The 23,024-nt window shown below is 40.0% G+C and overlaps 1 protein-coding gene across 6 annotated transcripts in view; it reads right to left on the bottom strand.

Annotated features, from left to right (window-relative positions):
* PCCA (propionyl-CoA carboxylase subunit alpha) overlaps window positions 1-23,024 on the bottom strand; it is a 361,328-nt gene that overhangs the window by 59,410 nt on the left and 278,894 nt on the right. For all 6 annotated transcript variants that reach the window (XM_027557904.1, XM_027557902.1, XM_027557903.1 and 3 more), the window contains one exon: window positions 9,875-9,928. In XM_027557904.1, the coding sequence (XP_027413705.1) occupies window positions 9,875-9,928 (54 nt within the window). The remainder of the gene's footprint in view (window positions 1-9,874; window positions 9,929-23,024) is intronic.

Here is a 23,024-nt window from a genome sequence, read left to right as displayed (position 1 = left end):
ACTCAAACTCATGTCCATTGAGTCGGTGATGCCATCCAAACATCTCATCCTCTGTCGTCCCTTACTCCTCCTGCCCTCAATCTTTCCCAGCATCAGGGTCTTTTCAAATGAGTCAGCTCTTTGCATCAGGTGGCCAAAGTATTAGAGTTTCAGCTTCAAGAGCAGTCCTTCCAATGAATATTCAGGGTTGATTGCCTTTAGGATAGACTGATTGGATCTCCTTGCAGTCCAAGCAATTCTCAAGAGTCTTCTCCAACACCAAAGTTCAAAAGCATCAATTCTTCAGCGCTCAGCTTTCTTTATGGTCCAACTCTCACATCCATACATGACTACTGGAAAAACCAGAGCTTTGACTAGACAGACCTTTGTCAGCAAAGTAATGTCTCTGTTTCTTAATATGCTGTCTAAGTTGGTCATAGCTTTTCTTTCACAGAGCAAGCGTCTTTTAATTTCATGGCTGCAGTCACAATCTACAGTGATTTTGGAGCCCAAGAAAATAAAGTATGTCACTGTTTCCATTGTTTACCCATCTATTTGCTATGAAGTGATGGGACCAGATGCCTTTAGTTTTTTGAATGCTGAGGTTTAAGCTAGCTTTTTCACTCTCCTCTTTCCTCTTACATTCCTTGTTTTAGTCACATAAAACATTTTTTCTTTAAGCCCAGAGCTCAATGTTTTTCCTTAAGCTATGTACCAAGGATTACGTAACAACAATGTATCTGGCTCAAGGACATGTTTTTCCTTTTTACCAAGAACCTTCTGACTAATCTTATCTTAAGAGGTATGTTGTGGGAATGGGTCTGGTAAGATCTTTCTATTGTTAGTTCTAATCTTGTTAATTTAAGATGTTTGTTGTAGGAGTGGGTAAAAGTATATAAGGCCTTGATAAGACTAGCAAGTGGGGTACTCTCATCCCCCTTCTGATGACTGTGTCAGAAGCTTCTCTGTCCTTTGTCACTTTAATAAAACTCTGTTACACAAAAGCTCTTAAGTGATCAAGCCTGGTCCCTGGTCCTGAAGCTAAATCTTCTTTGGAGATCAGGAATCCGACATCACTCACCAGAAGCTATCACTGGTGGTTCACATAAATTTCTTGTGAGCATATAACTGAGTAATTGCAAATATTTTAAACTGACACTATTTCAAAGAGTAACTCTAAAGGTGCTATATGGCCTGTCTCTCTTAGAAATTGAATGGAATCAAATAAGCATTCTAAAACCCTAAAGCATCACACAAGTGTAAGGCATTATGTTATTCATTAAAATTAATTTTTATTTTGAGGGTCTTTGGCAGACAGCAGCAGGATTTTGAGACATTCTGAAATAATTAGGGACACCCTAGGACACTGTGAAATCATGATTGAGGTTGCACTAAATTGGCTCCCAATAGCCACATATAATAGAAATGATTTGGACAATAGATAATGTCACTTTTAAATGATTCTATTAGAGATGCTAGAAGCCGCCCCCTTGGAAGTGGGCATTCCCCAGGGGTCCATTCCGGGCCTGTCCCTTCACCATCCCCTCAGGTGATCTTAGCTACTGCAGGCTTCAGATACCACATCTTCATGTCCAAAGGCACCCACTGACATGCTCACCCTTTATCATTTCCCTGATCTTTCCTTTACATCATGCATGTCCCTCTGGCATTTCAGATTTAAAATGGTCAAAAACCCAACTCATTATCTATTCCATCTGAGCCCAGGTTCAGTCCGTGCTTGGGGAACTAAGATTCAACACGCTGTGTGGTACGACTGGAAAAAAAAAAAAAAAAAATCCAGAAAAAACAAAATACACCTTAGGTGATACTGCCACCCTCGCTAGCCAGCCTGCTTTTCCTTAAATACATGGACGACCTCATGCCTCTCTACCTTCACTTATTTTACTCCCTGTGCTTTCTCCACCATCACTGCAGAGCCGTTTCTGAACGTGCTGCCTCAGGGCCTTTGCAGATGCCGTTCCCCTCTATCTGAACACCGTTTCTCTGCTTCAAACTCTATTCACCCCTAGAGTCTAAGAATGAGCTGGACATATTTACCGGGAGCTTTCCATAATTCCCCTATTTCTTTTTTCCAACCCCCAGAATACTTCTTCTTCACACAAGGCTCTGATCATTCTCATCATGCTAGGGTTTCAACACCCTGGGTTGGCAGTGGGTCATGGCTGGCAGAGATGCCTTTTTCCTTTGAATTGCCAGAACTCAGTGTCATCACATAATAGATGCTCAGTCAGTGTGAGATGACTCAGTACCATGACAACCAACACATGCCAGGCTTTATGTATGCTCCCTAAAAAAAATTTAATGACTAACAGGATATGAAAAGGAGGTTCTCATTCAAAGAGCTACACCCTATGGTTTACACTTTATGCTTTTGTATCAGACAGGAAAAAGTAAAGCTAATAGATCCATGGCTTCCCTGGTGGCTCAGTGGTAAAGAATCCGCCTGCCAATGCAGGAGATGCAGATTCGATCCCTGGGTCAGGAAGATCCCCTGGAGAAGGAAATGGCAACCCACTGTAATATTCTCACCTGGAGAATCCCATGGACAGAGGCGCCTGGCAGGCTACAGTCAATGGGGTCACAAAGAATGGGATACACCTTAACAACACAACAACAACAACATCAAACAGATCTCTGTTCTTCTCTGCCAGCAAACCGGCCTCTGCACCCCATCTTGCCACCTACTGCGCACTAATGGTCTGTGTTTCCCCGCAGCCAGTGCACTACTGAAGGGCAGGAGCTAAGTCGTGTTCATTTGTCACACATCCTAGCATGTAGTTAGGAACTGGCAGTCCACGACTTCTTTTACATTTTTTGTTCAAAATGCTTCATGCAATGAGATATTAACAACTGCATATTTGAATTTTATTCAGCATGCCTATTTCACAAGGCTGGAAAGTAAACATATTCTAAAAGTTCCTTCTTAAAGTCAGGTACAGGATATGCAGAACACGTCACCATGGAAACAATGTTAAAGATTAAGACTGTACTTAGAAGCTCATCTTATCAAATCTTATCTTACCCCTATTCTAGCTGAAGTTTTGAATACTGAAGGGAAATGCAGGAAGGGATGCTAAAGCTTTACTTTTTTCTTAGCATTATAAAATGCATGAAAAAAACCCTAAAAAAACCCTGGGAGAGGGGTTCAGGAGGGAAGGGACACATGTATGCCTATGGCTGATTCATACTGATGTATGGCAAAAACCATCACAATACTGCAATTATCCTCCAATTAAAATAAATAAATACATTTAAAAACAAATATCAAAAACCTCAGATATGCAGATGACACCACCCTTATGGCAGAAAGTGAAGAGTAACTAAAAAGCCTCTTGATGAAAGTGAAAGAGGAGAGTGAAAAAGTTGGCTTAAAGCTCAACATTCAGAAAACGAAGATCATGGCATCCGGTCCCATCACTTCATGGGAAATAGATGGGGAAACAGTGTCAGACCTTTATTTTTTTGGGCTCCAAAATCACTGCAGATGGTGACTGCAGCCATGAAATTAAAAGACGCTTACTTCTTGGAAGGAAAGTTATGACCAACCTAGATAGCATATTCAAAAGCAGAGACATTACTTTGCCAACAAAGGTTCGTCTAGTCAAGGCTATGGTTTTTCCTGTGGTCATGTATGGATGTGAGGGTTGGACTGTGAAGAAGGCTGAGCACCGAAGAATTGATGCTTTTGAAGTGTGGTGTTGGAGAAGACTCTTGAGAGTCCCTTGGACTGCAAGGAGATCCAACCAGTCCATTCTGAAGGAGATCAGCCCTGGGATTTCTTTGGAGGGAATGATGCTAAAGCTGAAACTCCAGTACTTTGGCCACCTGATGCGAAGAGCTGACTCACTGGAAAAGACTCTGATGCTGGGAGGGACTGGGGGCAGGAGGAGAAGGGGACGACAGAGGGTGAGATGGCTGGATGGAATCACTGACTCGATGGACATGAGTTTGAGTGAACTCTGGGAGTTTGTGATGGGACAGGGAGGCCTGGCGTGCTGCGATTCATGGGGTCACAAAGAGTCAGACACGACTGAGCGATCGAACTGAACTGAACTGAAAAACAAACAAACAAACAAAACCAGAGAGACTTCATCAACCCTTGACAAAATGTCAAGCCTGTGGCCACAGCTGCTTTCTACAGCTGGACGGGAAAAGCGTCAGGAATAACGAGAGCTTGATCCCGTGGGGATGGAGCCCTGTGAGTACTGGGAAGAAGTGCCCGTCTGATGTAGGCTCTGCGGTTCTATGCCAGACACCTCCCAGATCCCTCTCCTCCCCATCCAAGGAAACTGGGACCAGGGCACCTTGGGTTAACGGGTCAAGTCCCAGGGGTAATTGACTCAGATGTCCCTGTTTACACAGGAAAGTAAGCCTCTGGGTGGCTGCAAACGCTGGGACACGGGATCAGCATGCAAGAAATCCCAATAAGCCACCTTGTCACTTCTGAAACCTCCCTGATACGAAGCAAGAGATGGAAAAGAGAAGGGAGAAAAAGGCAAGTGAAGACTAGAGATAGTCAGATACGTAGACAGAGGGATTTATACGGTACAGAAGACCAAAGAAGTTCTCTGGATGTTTATTTTTGGAAGACAGTCATAACGAAAAACGTGACATAGGTTACTTCCCAAAAAAGTACTGGTAAAGGAGATGTGTGCTGAGTTGCTCAGATGTGTCCAACTCTTTGGGACCCCATGGACTGTAGCCTGCCAGGTTCCTCTGTCCATGGGATTCTCCAGGTGAGAATACTGGAGTGGGTATAGCCATGTCCTTCTCCAGGGGATCTTCCCAACCCAGGTATCAAACCCAGATTTCCCGCATTGCAAGCAGATTCTTCACCGTCTGAGCTACCAGGGAAGCCCACTGGTAAAGGAAAACAATAATAAACCTAGTTCTTTTCATTTGCCAGTTATTTGGATTTTCAACAAATGGGAGTTTACTCTATTCAAGTTCAATATCCATAAGGTAGTTTTCAGAAAGAGTGAAACTTTTTGATGATGTTCATATTTATATCTATAAATACAAATGATGCAGAATTGGGACTTGTGCTATCAGATGACAAGATACAGCCCAAGCTTCAGCTCTTGCTAATTAAACGAATCAATTAAGAGACTCCAGTTGCCACTGTGTAGCTGCTGTTCTATAGTAGCAATAACAACCCCGCGGGGAGGTCTTTTACTACATTAAAATGCTGTCCTCCACAACTCCATCTGATATTATTAGAAACAGTTATTTGTGTCTTGCTGTCATATTAGTAGCAAAGGCAAATTATGGAAATATGCAGACCAGAATGGTCCCAGTATGAGACCAGGTTGGGTTTTCAGCCTCCAAGGGAACAACTGCTGAAATTCCAAAGTTCCCCAAAGTTCTTTAATGGAACTGATAAATCTATCAGCACAGCATCCATTTAGAAACTAGGTAAGGGTCACATATTTACATACTTTCCTGCTAAGCTGATACAATTCAACTAGATGAATTATCATATTAAGTTTACCCTCCTGAGTTAAACTGATGGAGTTCAAAATTGTTTTCGATGGTTGTCATTAATCGCTGTTACTTCGTAAATGCTAACTTTGAAATCTAATTGTGCTAGCGTACCAAGGGTCATATTAATACCATTCTTAATGGTAAATCTTTGTAAAACATGTTTATTCTACTGATATTATTACTCAAGCTTTCAAGGCTAATAAGAAATAAAGTATATTTATTATCAATAAAAACTTAATTTAAAATGTACAATTTGAGATTTAAATTAGCTTTAAGAAGTTCAGCGTGATTTGGTTTCATTAAGATCCCTGGCTAAGCTTCAAAGACATATAATTTGATAGTTCCTCGAGAGTCCTTGGGTGAATGCCAGCAGCACAGCTATGAAGAAGCTGCTCAGCGCAATGTAGGTTATTTTCTCTTTCGGGCAATATGCATTGTTTTCACACACACAAAAAAACCTCAGTCTTACACAGATACGTTTGTCTTAGAATTGTGATGTTTTAAACATAATGGTACTTTAAAAAAATTAAATACAAGCAATGATTACAGTACAAAATTTGGAATCAAATGGTAACTTCTGTATTCTTCAAGTAGTAACAAAATATACGTCCTTATTGTGAATCACAGTTCAAGTAAGGAATTTGGGTTATGTAAAACACTGAACCTCTTCGGCTTCTTTGTGAGTTTATACTATCTGACATGCACAAACTCACAGCTTCACTAAAAATGTGTCCGCAAAACAAACAAGCAAAACCCAGACAATCTACAAATTGAAGTAGGCACAGATCACCTGGAAAAGTTCTGGGGAGGAGAGCTTTGACAGCTAAATGCACATTATGGACTGAATGCTCATGTCCCCTCCACCCGGTTCATACACTGGCGTCCCCATCCTCACGGTGCCGGTATTTGGCAGTGGCGCCTTCGGGAGGTAATCAGGTTTAGATGAGGCGTGAGAGCTGGGCCTGGCAGAGGAGAGGCAAGGGAGGAGGCCCTGATGCTAGCGCCTGACATGTTTGAAGACGAGCAACTAGGCTGGCTGAGCTGATGTGTATTTTAAAAGGATCACTTTAACCGCTATATTAATGATAAGCAGGGAGCAGGGGTGGAGGTGGGAAGACTGGCTGCTCCAACAATTTGGACAAGAGGTGATGAAGACTTTGGACAGGATGGGGGCAGTGAGAGTGGCGGGAGAGGGAATTCAAGGAAAAGATAAACTTTTAGCTTAAGTTGCCATTTTCTGAGACAGGAAAAATTGTAGGAGGAAGTTTATGTTGGTTTGGGTTTTCTTTTGCAGGTTGTGGCTGTCAAGAAGTATTTTTTTCAACGTTTGAACCCTGAGAAATCTATTAGAATGCAAGGAGCAATAACAAATAGCAGACACAGCACAAAAACCCTTTCTAGCATGACAACAAGAGGTCCAGAAGACCCTACCCACAATGTAAGTCTAGGTAGCTGATAAAAAAAGAATGGCATGGATCTTTATGCAATGACGTAGGAAGATGTTCACAATTTACTGTTGCGTGAAAAGATGTGTAAATCCGTTTCTGGAAGAATACGTCTATTGTTAAAAACTTCAAAACCTCTAAGGGATAAAATGAACACTTTGACGATGGTTAATTTTGTGTGTCAACTTGGCTAGCCAACAGTATTCAGATATTTGGTCAAACAGTATTCTAGATGTTTCTATAAAGGGTTTTTTGTTCTTTTTTTTTTTTGGCCAAGGCATGCAGGATCTTAGTTACCCGACCAGGGATCAAACCTGCACCCCCAGCATTAGGAGCACAGAGTCTTAACCAATGGACCTCCAGAAAAGTGCCATGGTTTTGTTTTGTTTTGTTTTTTTCTTTTTTAGATGAGGTTAACATTTAAATCAGTAGACTCTGAGTAAAGCAGATTACCCTCTAATAACATGGGTGGGCCTCTTTCAATCAGTTGAAGAAAAAGGATTAACCTCCCAAGCAGGAAGGAATACTACAGGCACACTGATCTTGAACTTGAAATGTTAACTACTCTGCAGGTTTGGGAATTGCCTCCACAATCACAGGAATCAACTGCTTAAAGTCAATCAACCAACCAATCTCTCTCTCTCTCTGTACATATGAAAACATAATACACATACTCTGTTGGTTCTGTTTCTCTGGAGAACCCTAATCCAATTTCTTATGAATTTAAATAAAATTTAAATTTTTTAGTTGAAAAAATAAGCACATGCCAAAGTCTCTGACTGTGTGGATTACAATAAACTGGAAAATTCTGAAAGAGATGGGAATATCCAAACCACCTGATCTGCCTCTTGAGAAACCTATATGCAGGTCAGGAAGCAAGAGTTAGAACTGGACATGGAACAACAGACTGGTTCCAAATAGGAAAAGGAGTACGTCAAGGATGTATATTGTCACCCTGCTTATTTAACTTAAATGCAGAGTACATCATGAGAAATGCTGGGCTGGAAGAAGCACAAGCTGGAATCAAGATTGCCGGGAGAAATATCAGTAACCTGATATGCAGATGACACCACCATTATGGAAGAAAGTGAAGAGGAACTCAAAAGCCTCTTGATGAAAGTGAAAGAGGAGAGTGAAAAAGTTGGCTTAAAGCTCAACACTCAGAAAACTAAGATCATGGCATCTGGTCTCATCACTTCATGGGAAATAGATGGGGAAACAGTGGAAACAGTATCAGACTTTATTTTTCTGGGCTCCAAAATCACTGCAGATGGTGACTGCAGCCATGAAATTAAAAGATGCTTACTCCTTGGAAGGAAAGTTATGACCAACCTAGACAGCATATTCAAAAGCAGAGACATTACTTTGCCAACAAAGATCATCTAGTCAAGGCTGTGGTTTTTCCAGTAGTCATGTATGGATGTGAGAGTTGGACTGTGAAGAAAGCTGAGTGCCGAAGAATTGATGCTTTGGAACTGTGGTGTTGGAGAAGACTCTTCAGAGTCCCTTGGACAGCAAGGAGATCCAACCAGTCCATTCTAAAGGAGATCAGCCCTAGGTGTTCACTGGAAAGACTGATGCTGAGGCTGAAATTCCAATACTTTGGCCACCTCATGCGAAGAGTTGACTCACTGGAAAAGACTCTGATGCTGGGAGGGATTGGGGGCAGGAGGAGAAGGGGATGACAGAGGATGAGATGGCTGGATGGCATCACCAACTCGATGGACGTGAGTTTGGGTAAACTCCAGGAGTTGGTGATAGACAGGGAGGCGTGTCATGCTGCGATTCATGGGGTCACAAAGATTCGGACATGACTGAGCAACTGAACTGAACTATAAACTATTAATCAGAAAAGCAAGAATAACTACAAGTCTTAGGTGCAACACTTAAAAAGTACATATTGGACAGGTGTCTTCACATGTACTTTAATCTGTAAACTATACCACACCTCTATACATATATAAAGTACAAAGCATGAAGTAAATGTACATTGTTATTGATATCCTCTGTAACTCAGTGGCAAAGTCACTTTTCTTTTGATCTAAGCCACAAACTTGTCCGCTGATATCCTCAAGTTACAGAGCCAACAGAAATACCCAATATAAATATACAACCTAAACAAGGTACCCAAAAGATATGAACCATTTTACAGATTATAAATGATACCTAACAGATGAATACACAGAGAAATATGCAAATACAATAGCAACAAGTGGAGAAATGATATTAAAACAATAAAGTATCTTTTTCACCAAATTATTTTGCAAAATTATACTACTACTAATATGGTACCTATAAACTCATAAGTAAAAATAAGTGTGAAATAAGTTTCTTTTTACTATGTAGAGCTATATAATTTTGAAATTATTATTCAATTTCATTAGAAATGTGGACCTAATAGAAGAAGCTAGATGGAAAACTAAGCAAAAAAAATAAAACAAACCAAACATAAAATATCAATCACCTGTTTGTTTGTTTGTTTGTTTTTTGCTTATGCCACCTGGCTTACTGTGGGATCTTACTTCCCTGCCCAAGGATTCAACCTGGGCCCTCGGCAGTGAGAGCACAGAGTCCTAACCACTAGGCCACCAGGGAACCCTCCAAGGTCACTATTCATAAGCATCTTTTTAAAATTTGTTTTTATTTTTATCAAAAATAGGGAAAGAGTATCCAGCGAAAAAAGTACTTCAAAGATTCAACAAACTGCAAATAATTTTTAAAATTATTTTGTCTCTAATAAGAAATAGCTAAACTTACTCCATCACGAGAATTTTCCCCACATGTTAAAGAATCCATTTCTTATACAAAGACATCTCACTTAACAGCAAAACAAAACCACGGTGAAGCCAAGTTCAAACACAAGGGCTAAAACCAGCTGATCACTTTTCCAGTTGATCTCTCTGTAAATTAAAGAACATATAAAGTAGTCATCCTTTCCTACTTACCACTGTGCCGAGAAACTGAATGCTCATGTTGCCCCCTGCTTCTCGAGAAAGACACTGGGGAAAAAAGAGACATAAAATGAATTCTCAGCCACACAAAAACATGTACCTGAATGTTCATAGCAGCATTACTCCTAATAGCCAAACAACCCACATGTCCATTGACTGATAAACAAAATATGGTATCTTCATGCAATAGAATATTATTTGGCCATAAAAAGGAATGAAGGGCAGATACATGTATGAAGTAAGACGCCAAGCACCTCTTCCTATGCTTGTTGCCCACTTGTGCTTCTTCACTGGAGCAACATCTATTCAAGGCCTTTGTCTAACTTTTAATCAGGTTATTTAATTTCCTGTTGTTAAGCTGCAAAAGTTCTTTATATATTCTGGGTATTAACCCTTTATCAGATGTATAACTTCAAATATTTCTCCCATTCCACAGGATGCCTCTTCACTCCGTTGTGTCCTTTGATACACAATTTTCTTTAAATGTGATATAGTCCAATGTATCTATGCTTTTCTGCTTACAATTTTGGAGTTATATCCAAGAAATCACTGTCAATTCCAAAGTCATGAAGCTTTTGCCTACATTTTCTTATGGAAGTTTTATAGTTTTAGGCATTATGCTTAGGTCTTTAATCCACTTTGCGTCAATTTTTGTTATCTAGTGTAATGTAAGGGTCCAACTTCAATCTTTCGTATATGGCAGATCCATATACAAAATCCATTAGATTTTACAGAAAGCCTATTGAATACGATCATCAAATTTACGTTTTCAACTCCCATTTATCCTGAGTTCAAGACTCATGTAGTCATCTGTTAGTTGGATATCAATACTTGGATATCTAATGCACATATTAAACCTAGCAAGTCCATACAGAATTCTTGATCTGCCTCCCCAAGCCTGCTTCTCCCCTAGCCTTCCCATCTCAGTAAATACTATCATCATTCACTCATGGCTCATCTTCAATTCTTTAACTTCCTTCATACCTAGTATCTAATCCACCTACCAATCTTTCCTATCTTCCCTCCAAAATATATGTCAAATTGGTTCACTTCAAGTGGCCGCCACCACTACCACCTTAGTCTACGCAAGGGCTGACCATTTTTTTCTCCAAAGGGCCAGATTTTGCTAGATTCTTCTCTTGATATCTGCCTTAGCATAACATTATTTTGCAATTTAATCACTTCCAATTGAAGGGTAAGTGAAATATCCTCAACAGTAGTTATGGAGATTATAAAATACGGAAATATTCTTTGCTTTTGCACTGAGATTTGAAAAATCCTGTTGGAACGCTAGTCCACTTCTTGTTTTGACAGCCCACGGACTCTAAAAAGCAACTTGACACTAGCTGTGACTCAAACGTCATTTGTCAAAATGACTTGACCACAGTGTGCATTTTGCATGTAAATGCTGTTTTGTCTTACAATTTCAGTGTGAATTCATTAAGAAATATTATCAAGTCCACAGCACAAGCTAATTTTCAAAGCTGTAAGACGTTCCATAATAGTGGCTGAGGACAGTTCTTTCTGTTCAGAAAAAATTCAATCTTGGTCCTGCATCAAAAAAAAAAAAAAAAAAATCCCAACAAACTCCTAAGCCACTGAACTGCTGTCAACAGGGAAAAACCAGGGCACTGAGTTGCTACATATGATAAAACTCCACAGACAGATAAAAATGAATAAAGGCGGCTGTGTTTGGTAAAACTGTATTTACGAACCTAAAATTTGAATCTCATATACTTTTCATGTGTCATGAAACACTCTTTTTTTTTTTTCAACCATTTAAAGTGTAATACTTCCAAACTTTAAAAAATCACTCAACTAGTGAACTGTACAAAAACTGGTAGTGGGCTGGATTTGACTGACTCTTTGTCTAAACCATCATCAGCACCTCACGTAGATGACCGCCATGAACACACAAATGATTTCCTTGTCTCTACTACTTGTTCCCATGAGTCCACCTGCCTCACAGCAGCTCCTTTAAAGCACATCTTGCTGCTGCTGCTGCTGCTAAGTCGTGTCCGACTCTGTGCGACCCCATAGACAGCAGCCCACAAGGCTCCCCTGTCCCTGGGATTCTCCAGGCAAGAACACTGGAGTGGGTTGCCATTTCCTTCTCCAGTGCATGAAAGTGAAAAGTGAAGGTGAAGTCACTCAGTCGTGTCTGACTCTTTGTGACCCCATGGACTGCAGCCTACCAGGCTCCTCCGTTCATGGGATTTTCCAGGCAAGAGTACTGGAGTGGGTTGCCATTGCCTTCTCCTAAAGCACGTCTTACCATTGTTCTATTCAAACTCTTCAAAAGTTTTGCAGTAGGAATTTAATAAAACCCAATTTTCTGGGTCTACAAAGATCCTATACGACCTGGTCCCTGTCTATATTTAGCACTCTCCTAACTACACTTGTAGAGTATATCATGAGAAACGCTGGGCTGGATAAAGCACAATCTGGAATCAAGATTGCCAGGAGAAATATCAATAACCTCAGATATGCAGATGACATCACCCTTATGGCAGAAAATGAAGAAGAACTAAAGAGACTCTTGATGAATGTGAAAGAGGAGAGTGAAAAAGTTGGCTTAAAGCTCAACAATCAGGAAACTAAGATCATGGCATCTGGTCCCATCACTTCATGGCAAACAGATGGAGAAACAATGGAAACAGTGACATGCTTTATGTTCTTGGGCTCCAAAATCACTGCAGGTGGTGAATGCAGCCATGAAATGAAAAGACGCTTACTTCTTGGAAGGAAAGTTATGACCAACCTAGATAGCATATTCAAAAGCAGAGACATTACTTTGCCAACAAAGGTCTGTCTAGTCAAGGCTATGGTTTTTCCAGTAGTCATGTATGGATGTGAGAGTTGGATCATAAAGAAAGCTGAGCACTGAAGAATTGACACTTTGGAACTGTGGTGTTGGAGAAGACTCTTGAGAGTCCCTTGGACAGCAAGGAGATCCAACCAGTCCATCCTAAAGGAGATCAGTCCTGAATATTCAATGGAAGGACTGATGCTCAAGCTGAAACTCAAACACTTTGGCCACCTGATGCGAAGAACTGACTCATTTGAAAAGACCTTGATCTGGGAAAGATTGAAGGCGGGAGGAGAAGGGAATGACAGAGGATGAGATGGTTGGATGGCATCACCAACTCAATGGACATGAGTTTGAGTAAACTCTGGGAGTTGGTGATGGACAGGGAGGCCTGGTGTGCTGCAGTCCACGGGGTTGCAAAGAGTTTGACATGACTCGGTGACTAAACAACTACACTTGGGATACTGACCTTTCTTCTGGCCTCCATACAAACCAGTCTTGTTCCTCCTCAGGGCCTTGACACTCGCCATTCTTTCCACTTGGGACTTTCCTCCCCTAGATTTTTGTAAGGCTTCCTCCTACTCCCCACAGGTTTCATCTCAATGGTAGCTATTCAGAGAAGACTTCCTAACAAAAGTTTCTCTCCCTACCTAAAGCCATCTCCTTACTCATCTTCAATGATTATCATGTTACAGTCTTCATAACCTTCTTAGCACTCAAGTTACCTTCTTTATGTGTTTACATGTTTGGCATCTACATCCCCCTGATACAATGTGAGTCTTGGTCACCGCTGTATCTCCTGAGTCTAGTACACTGCCTGAGTTGTATTGGCATTACTTTCTATGTAGGAGACATTTACAAAATACAACGGTTCCTTTCCCTTACCCTACAAGGGCTGGGCTGATTCCCAGGCAAACAGAAGTAATTCTGCAATATGTAAAATGGAAACAGGTTTAGAATTTATATTTTTACAAACAATTAAATTGTAACAATGATATGTAAACCATACATATAAGCACCAATAAGTTACCCTATTGCATTCAACTGAAAGCAAGTTAAAATTACATATCTACGGAGTCTCAGATTGTTCTCACCACAGCTACTCTGTGTACTTGAAAGCATCCACACCTGACATATCTCAGCAATAAAGACGGATGTAACAGAAAACAGGGAAATAAAATTTCACTCAAAATTGGAATTTACTTGGCTACAGGAAACAGGAATGCACACTTTTCTCACAGTCTAGAATTGAGACCACTTGGTTTACGAATCCACAGAGAACAAAGCACTCCATGCCTACGACGAGTCTGAGGCACGCCCAAACAAACACAAACTGGCCACTTGCTAGGCTCAGAGCAAAAATAAAATAAAACTTAAAACTTTTTTCCTGAAACATATCCTATCCTAAAATATTTTCTCCAAATATTTCACCCACTTTTCTATTTTAAGTGGCACTTCATAGCTAGACGAAAATGGCCTTCTTTTCTTATTCTAATAGTCTGCTTCAACATTTATAAAATATACTCCCTTTTCCCTTCTTTAAGGAAAAGAATATTTAAGAAGACTTTGTTAATGCAACAATTTCAACATTTGTTAGAATCAAATTCATGCACAATTAGCAAGATTGCTCACTCAAAAAAAGCAAAAACATTCACAAAGTTTTAAAATGCTCCAAAGATATCTCTCAGATAATAAAATCAGAGGCAGTTTCACCTTTAAAAGTAATCTTGCTGAACAGTAAGAGAAGAAACAATCATAGTTGTCTCTTTCCCCTCACTGATTCCCAACTTGATAATATGTTTTAAAGGCCATTACTATGGGATTGCTCTTATCGGTCTTCAGTGCAGCTGCCTGCATTATTTTCCATAATCAGTGTTTATACTGTTCAAAATCCTCTTCTTGTGGCAGCTACTAAAACATAATTTTCTACTTAACAGATAGTAGAGAAGAAAGAAGTGTGTGTGTGTGGGGAGGGGGGAGGGGATTGAGAAAGACACTTTCCCATTACATTAAATTTTTAAAAGCAACTCCAAATCATAAAACACATGCCACTAGAGACAAGAAAATGGCTAAGCTTCTAGGCTACACTACAAAAGCAGGCAGACCTGCACTGAAATTAATATTTTGAATTATGGCTGTAAATACATCCCAGCTGTTAAATAGTGATTAAATTTTTTGAAGCACAGTGAAAGGAGTTATTTCTGTGCTACTACTGGTGGGCTTGTTTCTATGATGTGTAACTGTAATTGATGTTTTCAGGAATGTGAAAAGGATATGGTTAATAATTACTCTTTCATTTCCTACTTCATTAGGAAAAAATACCATCCTCTACTTCTTCAAGTTATTTATTTATATATCCTATACATTCTAAATAGATGGTTTCATATTACATTTGATGACTCCAGAGTAACCACATGCATTTAGTTAAAAAATAACAGCTAATTACTTCTCAGGGAATGGGGGGGGCATCTAAAAAATGTGGGGTACACTTATTTGGGGCCTAAAAACATAAGACGATTACTTTCAAATTCACTTTTTTCTTGTACTGGTGAAGTATAAGCAAAATGTAAGCTACTACTTCATTTAATTTTCTTGTCAAAATATTCCTAACATATTTATTTTAGCACCTGTACTCATACATTTATTAGGATTAAAACTAAAGTTTGTTCTCAGAAGTTGTGGGAGTTATTTTAATCTAAAAACCAGAAAAAAGAAAATAACATTTTTCACTTGTTTTCTGAAATGGTGAGAAAATCCATTTCGTTTAGAAACAGAAACTCAAGGTTAAATCTTAAAAATCTATTCAAATTCTCTCTGGATAAGCATTTGGCAAATATATCACAGACATACATTCAACAAACACGATAACCTCTCTTCTATTATATTCCTGTGCTTGTATACGATTCTATATTACAAAGGCCCACTGAGCATTTTAAGTTATCATGTTATATCATCTATTTAACACTGCAATCAATTCACAAGTAATCCATTTAATCTGGTATTCTGTAGTAAATAACATGAGATGCATGTGACACTATTCCAAATTTGTCTGCTTTAACATAGAAAATTTGTTCCACTTAGTTGAATATCAATGACCTATTCAATGCAGAATGCAATAGGACTGCAATCAGCTTTGTACTGTTATTTATAATAAATTTATCTTCTCTTGAAAATATTTAAGCAAGAATATGAGAAATAAAAAGAAAACAGCCTTCAAAGGTACACCATGAATAGCTGCACATCACACAAATGCGGAAATTGTTAAGACCTTAGCAGGATCTCAAGATATTTTCAAAAGTATTTAGCTACTCTTCAGGCCTGTAGACAACCTGCTGTGAGCAGGTGGGGAGAAGAAATCATGCCACACAAAGAAGCAGGCCAATAGCAGTTAGTGGGCTCCGCTTGCAAATGTTCAAACAACGTGACTACGCAAAATGAAAATCTACTATGGAAAACGCTAGCGAGAAACAATACATCAAATCCCAGCAGACAAATTACATTGTAAGAAACCGAAAACTGAATTGTTTAGGGTAAAATTAAAGCGCTTCTTAAAAAAAAAAAAATTACTTCACAGGAACAGACTACAGTCATATGAATAATAAAAGAAGTTCTATTTATCCGGCACGTTCCAGAGTAGGAAGGTGCTTGGATGTGTGAAGAAAAGCAGTGAGCTTAACATGTATAGAATGGCAAAATTTTCTGTTTAGTTTCAACACTTCAGTTATACGTTCCAGACGGGAAATCACTTCACTTTTTAAAAATTGTTCTAATTTCTGTTAAGCTTCTAAATAAAAATTTTAAAAGGTTGTCACCTAGATGAGAAATTTATCTTCTCTTTAAAAATGAATTTAGTTCATCTATTTCTAATTTTTAATGATAAAAACCAAAATTGTGGTTGAAATGAAAAGAGGAGCACTTTCTGAAAATGTGGGTTTTTTTTTTCCCCTTGCATTAACACCATCTGACTTACAAAAGATTTTATTTGTGAGCTGTCTAACTAGCCACATATGGCTACTGAGAATTTGAAATGTGATTAAGGCAACTGAGAAAATAAATTTATAATTTAATTTTAAATACAGAAGTAGTATATATATTTTCTTTTAAACACAACTTCATTGTTTCAGTGTTTTCCACTTTAATCATTCAACCTACATTACTTTTTGTCATATATATGTCAGGGGTACATTTCACTTCCGATATCATATTAGTAATTTTTAAATACTGTTTCAGGTAGAATGTTAACACTTTGGAAATACTGGATTAAATAAATGGATTTAAAAAAAGAACTTCAGTTGTTCTTGTTTTCTTAATGTGGCTACTATGAAAACCCAAGAACTGCAAATATGGCCCATATTAGATTCCTATTGGACAAACTGTTTCATTTCATAACTTTTAAAATTGGTAATTTGGAAATGAGAATATATCTTTCCACAAAAGAATGAGAAAAGATTGTTAGTTTCTCAGGTTATATCATTAAGACATATTTAATATGTACTATTACTGATGGATTCCACATATACAGTGAAAATAGCAGGAATGCTCCAGTGTATCAGATCAGATCAGATCAGTCGCTCAGTCGTGTCCGACTCTTTGCGACCCCATGAATCGCAACATGACACGCCTCCCTGTCCATCACCAACTTCCGGAGTTCACTCAGACTCACGTCCATCGAGTCAGTGATGCCATCCAGCCATCTCATCCTCTGTCGTCCCATTCTCCTCTTGCTCCCAATCCCTCCCAGCATCAGAGTCTTTTCCAATAAGTCAACTCTTCGCATGAGGTGGCCACACTACTGGAGTTTCAGCTTTAGCATCATTCCTTCCAAAGAAATCCCAGGGCTGATCTCCTTTAGAATGGACTGGTTGGATCTCCTTGCAGTCCAAGGGACTCTCAAGAGTCTTCTCCAACACCACACTTCAAAAGCATCAGTTCTTCAGCACTCAGCTGTCTTCACAGTCCAACTCTCACATCCATACATGACCACAGGAAAAACCATAGCCTTGACTAGACGAACCTTTGTTGGCAAAGTAATGTCTCTGCTTTTGAATGTGCTATCTAGGTTGGTCATAACTTTCCTTCCAAGGAGTAAGAGTCTTCTAATTTCATGGCTGCACTCACCATCTGCAGTGATTTTAGAGCCCAGAAAAATAAAGTCTGACACTGTTTCCCCTGTTTCCCCATCTATTTCCCATGAAGTGATGGGACCGCATGCCATGATCTTCGTTTTCTGAATGTTGAGCTTTAAGCCAACTTTTTCACTCTCTACTTTCACCTTCATCAAGAGGCTTTTTAGTTCCTCTTCACTTTCTGCCATAAGGATGGTGTCATCTGCATATCTGAGGTTATTGATATTTCTCCCGGCAATCTTGATTCCAGCCTGCGTTACTTCCAGTCCAGCGTTTCTCATCATGTACTCTGCATATAAGTTAAATAAACAGGGTGACAATATACAGCCTTGACGTACTCCTTTTCTTATTTGGAACCAGTCTGTTGTTCCATGTCCAGTTCTAACTGTTGCTTCCTGACCTGCATACAGGTTTCTCAAGAGGCAGGTCAGGTGGTCTGGTATTCCCATCTCTTTCAGAATTTCCCACAGTTTATTGTGATCCACACAGTCAAAGGCTTTGGCATAGTCAATAAAGCAGAAATAGATGTTTTTCTATCACCTCCACTAGCTTTGTTCATAGTGATGCTTTCTAAGGCCCACATGACTTCACATTCCAGGATGTCTGGCTCTAGGTCAGTGATCACACCGTCGTGATTATCTGGGTCGTGAACATCTTTTTTGTACAGTTATTCTGTGTATTCTTGTCATCTCTTCTTAATATCTTCTGCTTCTGTTAGGTCCATACCATTTCTGTCCTTTATCGAGCTCATCTTTGCATGAAATGTGCCTTTGGTATCTCTGATTTTCTTGAAGAGATCTCTAGTCTTTCCCATTCTGTTGTTTTCCTCTATTTCTTTGCATTGATCGCTGAAGGCTGCTTTCTTATCTCTTCTTGCTATTGTTTGGAACTCTGCATTCAGATGTTTCTATCTTTCCTTTTCTCCTTTGCTTTTCGCTTCTCTTCTTTTCACAGCTATTTGTAAGGCCTCCCCAGACAGCCATTTTGCTTTTTTGCATTTCTTTTCCAACAGTAAAAAGAAAATAATCATGAAATACTATCATTTTATTTTCATTGAACAATAATATTTGAAGGAAAATGTTTAATTATTAGATGAAGAAATGGATTTTAAAAGTATTAAAATTCTAAAGAGGGCCTTTAAGTATCTTCAGGAGTTTTTAAGGTTTATATCCCCAGTTCTTTATTACCTTATTTCAAACATATGATCTCTTCCCCCATCAGATAAATGTATCATTAGCTCTAGACTTAAAGTTATTAATAATGGTGGAAATTTGTGTCCAAGAGTATGATTCTCTCGAATCTTATTTAAAATACATAATAAAAAAAGAAAGTACCATGTAGACATGTGGACATACTGGAATAAGAGGTGGTACATGCCATGAATAATTAGTGATGCCAGGGGAGAGAGTGCAAGCAAGGTGTGTGCACACCTGGCAAAGGAAGCAATGAGCAACAGCCTGGGTGGACCCTACTCGATAACCATCAATGGGTGGTACTGATCGTGTGCGCCAGCTCAGGGGCTCCCACGGCCAATGAGGGCAAACAGGGACTAGACTGGACGGAGACGTGCTCTGTAAGCAAGATGCTCTCGTGGGCAAGTTCCTGGGAATACAGTGATTCTGTATCTGCACAGACCAACCCGCCATGCTATCCAACAGATAACGGATTTCGCAAATGTTGGAAGATCAGGAATTAAAGAGAATCGATAAAACGGCTAAGAAGACAAGACTATCTTATGCACATAACTTAATTTGACGAAGGCTTAGAAGAAATCTCAATCTTAAAATGAAGGTACAGATACGGCAGAGTTATTTCTGAGATTGCAAAAATGAACGATGACAAGCCATTCATCCACCCACTCAACCATTCGTCCAGTTACTGAGCTTTAACATGGGCCAGGAACTCAACAAGGAGGTGGAAATTCAAGGTCAAATCAAAACTGAAACAGGTAATTCAGACCAATTAAAACAATTTAGTCATTTATAAAATTCATTATCCAAATAATGGTACATGCCAAAATACTATTTATTTTTAAGGAAATGAATGGATAATATTAAATTCATGAGGCTTACCAATGGAAACAAGGAAAGTGAACGGACAAATGTAACCTGATTGGAGAAGGGAACCAACTACTAAAGCAAAAGTAAGGCTTCCTCCCCAAGTATTAATATTTTATCAGCTAATCAAATAAAGATGTTCAGTGCTCTTTCCATGTAGATACAGGGTGGTGGTGGTGAAAGCCGCTCAGTCGTGTCCGACTCTTTGGGACCCTGTGGACTACACAGTCCATGGAATGCTCCCGGCCAGAATATTGGAGTGGGGAGTCTTTCCCTTCTCCAGAGGATCTTCCCAACCAGGGATCGAACCGGGGTCTCCTGCATTGCAGGCAGATTCTTCACTAGCAGAGCCACAAAGGAAGCCCAAAAATACTGGAGAGGGTAGCCTATCTGTTCTTCAGGAGATCTTCCCAACCCAGGAATCGAAGCAGGGTCTCCTGCACTGCAGGCGGATTCTTTACCACTGAGCTATCAGGGAAGCCCGGATTATCAGGCAAGACTGTGTAGACACAGGGATTCAGCAATAAAACTAGAGAGGTGTTAAATACCCACATATCCTTAAGCAAGATGGTAGACCACGCTACCTAGCAGGACATTCTAGGCAAGAAACTAAGAAACGGCAAAACCAGCAATTACCCATTCCTACTTCAAGACAATAGGAAAGAGGTTAAAAAATAATTAGAGGACATGAATTCTTAAGCTAAGAATTCAAGGTTGAAAACTTCAAGGAATTCATGAGACTCTCTTGATCTTCTGTGACTCGTGGATTTTGAGGGACACCTTGGGCTTCCCTGGTGGCTCAGACGGTAAAGTGTCTGCCTGCAATGCTCAAGATCCCGGTTTGATTCCTGGGTCGGGAAGATCCCCTGGAGAAGGAAATGGCACCCCATTCCAGTACTCTTGCCTGGAAAATCCCATGGACAGAGGAGCCTGATAGGCTACAGTCCATGGGGTCGCAAAGAGTCAGACACGACTGACCGACTTCACTTTCACTTTCACTAGGGAGGATAAGCAAGACTCCTGGTAACAGGGAAAGAAGACAAGACTGTGGTGAGGCACCCATGTGGCCCAGACGTGGATCACAGAGAAGAGACCCACGCTGGGTAACTTTAAGAAACTCTGCCTACCAGGAGGGACAGGAATCAGGAAAAGACAGAGCAGGGCATTAAGGGCATTGTGCAAGTGAGGAATTCCTCCCAAACCCACAAAATGTCCTAGAAGACCCAGACAGCTTTGGGCACTTGTCATGCCCGGGAAGAATGAATACCATGTGCCTTGGTCAACCTAGTTCCTCCAACAAGTTACTACTCACCCTTCCCCCATCCTGCAACTGCAGGTAGGAAGTGGAGGAAGCTATAAACCAAGAAAGAAGCAAGCAACACTCTTGTATTCCCTGAAAACACTTCTCAGTCTGAGAAATTTTACCAGCTTTAATCGAGAGGTGTTTTAGTTTTTTTTTTAATCAGTTTTGACATTACAATGAACTAGACTTTCAGACACATTCTCTGCCAGATAGGCTATGACTTTGCTTATGACCTGATAGCAACTTTGTGGACTGTGAGAAGTGTATGTGAGCTTATGCATGGGAGGAAAAAATAAACTGAGATGACAAGTTTGAAAGAATGGTTGTAAGACAGTTACTTCTACTGGCAGCAAAAGAGTTCCATTTATGCAACTAGTTGGTTACACAGTAAAATAAATAAAGAAATGGTAAGTATTGAGAAGTACCCTGAATGCTTTTTTAATGACGATCCAGAAAATCCTGTCCTACAATGAGATGCTGCTTCACATCCATTAGGAGAGCTATTACAACAACAGCAACGATCAGAAAATACAGTGTTGGTGAAAATGTGCAGAAATTAGTCCTTGAGTAGTGCTGGTAGGAGTGTAAAATAGTGTAGCTGCTGTTGAAAACAGGATGGAGCTTCTTCAAAAGATTACCCTAGAATTACCCTGTGATGCAGCAATTCCAATTGTGGGCATATACCCCTGAGAACTAAAAGCAGGGACTAGAAGGGGTATCTGCACACCCATTTTCACGGCAATATTGTCCACAACAGCCAAAAGGCAGAAACAGCCCAAAAGTCCATCAACAGATGAACGGATAAACAAAATGTGAGACGTATATATGTACTTTATGATTGATAATTAATTTTGACATGTGTCACGACACGGGTAAACCTTAAAGACATGCTCATCGAAATAAGCCAGGTTCAAACACACACACACTTTGTGAGCGCACTTCCCTGAGGAGCCTAGGGTAGTCAAATTCATAGTGACAGACAGCAGACCTGTGGCTGCCAAGCACCGTGAGGAGGGGGAACGGGGTGGGGGGGGGGGGCGGGTACTGTTTCAGGGAACAGAGTTTCAGTTTGTGAGGACAGAAAGTTCAAGAGATGGACAGTGGGTGATGGTGGCACACCAGTGTGAATGTACTTAATGTCACTGACCTGCACACCTGAAACTGGGTAAAATAGTAAATTTCATGTTTAATAATTTAGGTCTATTTTAGCACAATTTTTAAAATCCTGTTGAGGTTACAAAGTAGTATGGAAGGAAGAAAAATCTTGATAAAAGTGCAGCAGATCTGATCTCAGGCTGGCATAGAACTCTGGTAGATGACTGGTGGGGGCTTCTCTGGAGGCTCAGTGGTAAGGAATCCACCCACTGGTACAGGAGAAGCAGGTTTGATCCCTGGGTGGGGAAGATCCCATGGAGAAAGAAATGGCAACCCACTCCAGTATTCTTGCCTGACGAATCCCATGGACAGAGGAGCCTGGCGGGGCTACAGTCCATGGGACCATGAAGTCAGACACAACTTAGTGACTAAACCACCACCACCAGATGATGGGTGGCTTGGCATGTAAGAAAGCACGGAATGCAGGGTTCACTTTCAAAACCTTGTTTTTAAGAGGATAACCATCTAACAATGACAGGCAAGGCCAATACAAACAAATTTTAAAAATAATAAGAAAAATGGTCAAAGCAGAAGACCAGTGCTCATGGGAGACAGGATTTTGTGGTTGCTACGGTACCCCAATGTATGCATGTGTGCGTGAAAGTCAATCAGTCGTGTCCGACTCTGTGATCCCATGGCCTATACACAGTCTATGGAATTCTCTATGCAAGAATACTGGAGTGGGCAGCCTTTC

The sequence above is a fragment of the Bos indicus x Bos taurus genome, chromosome 12 (assembly GCF_003369695.1).
Source record: "Bos indicus x Bos taurus breed Angus x Brahman F1 hybrid chromosome 12, Bos_hybrid_MaternalHap_v2.0, whole genome shotgun sequence".
In the NCBI taxonomy this organism is placed as follows: domain Eukaryota; kingdom Metazoa; phylum Chordata; class Mammalia; order Artiodactyla; family Bovidae; genus Bos; species Bos indicus x Bos taurus.
This window is presented reverse-complemented; position numbering and strand designations above follow the sequence as displayed.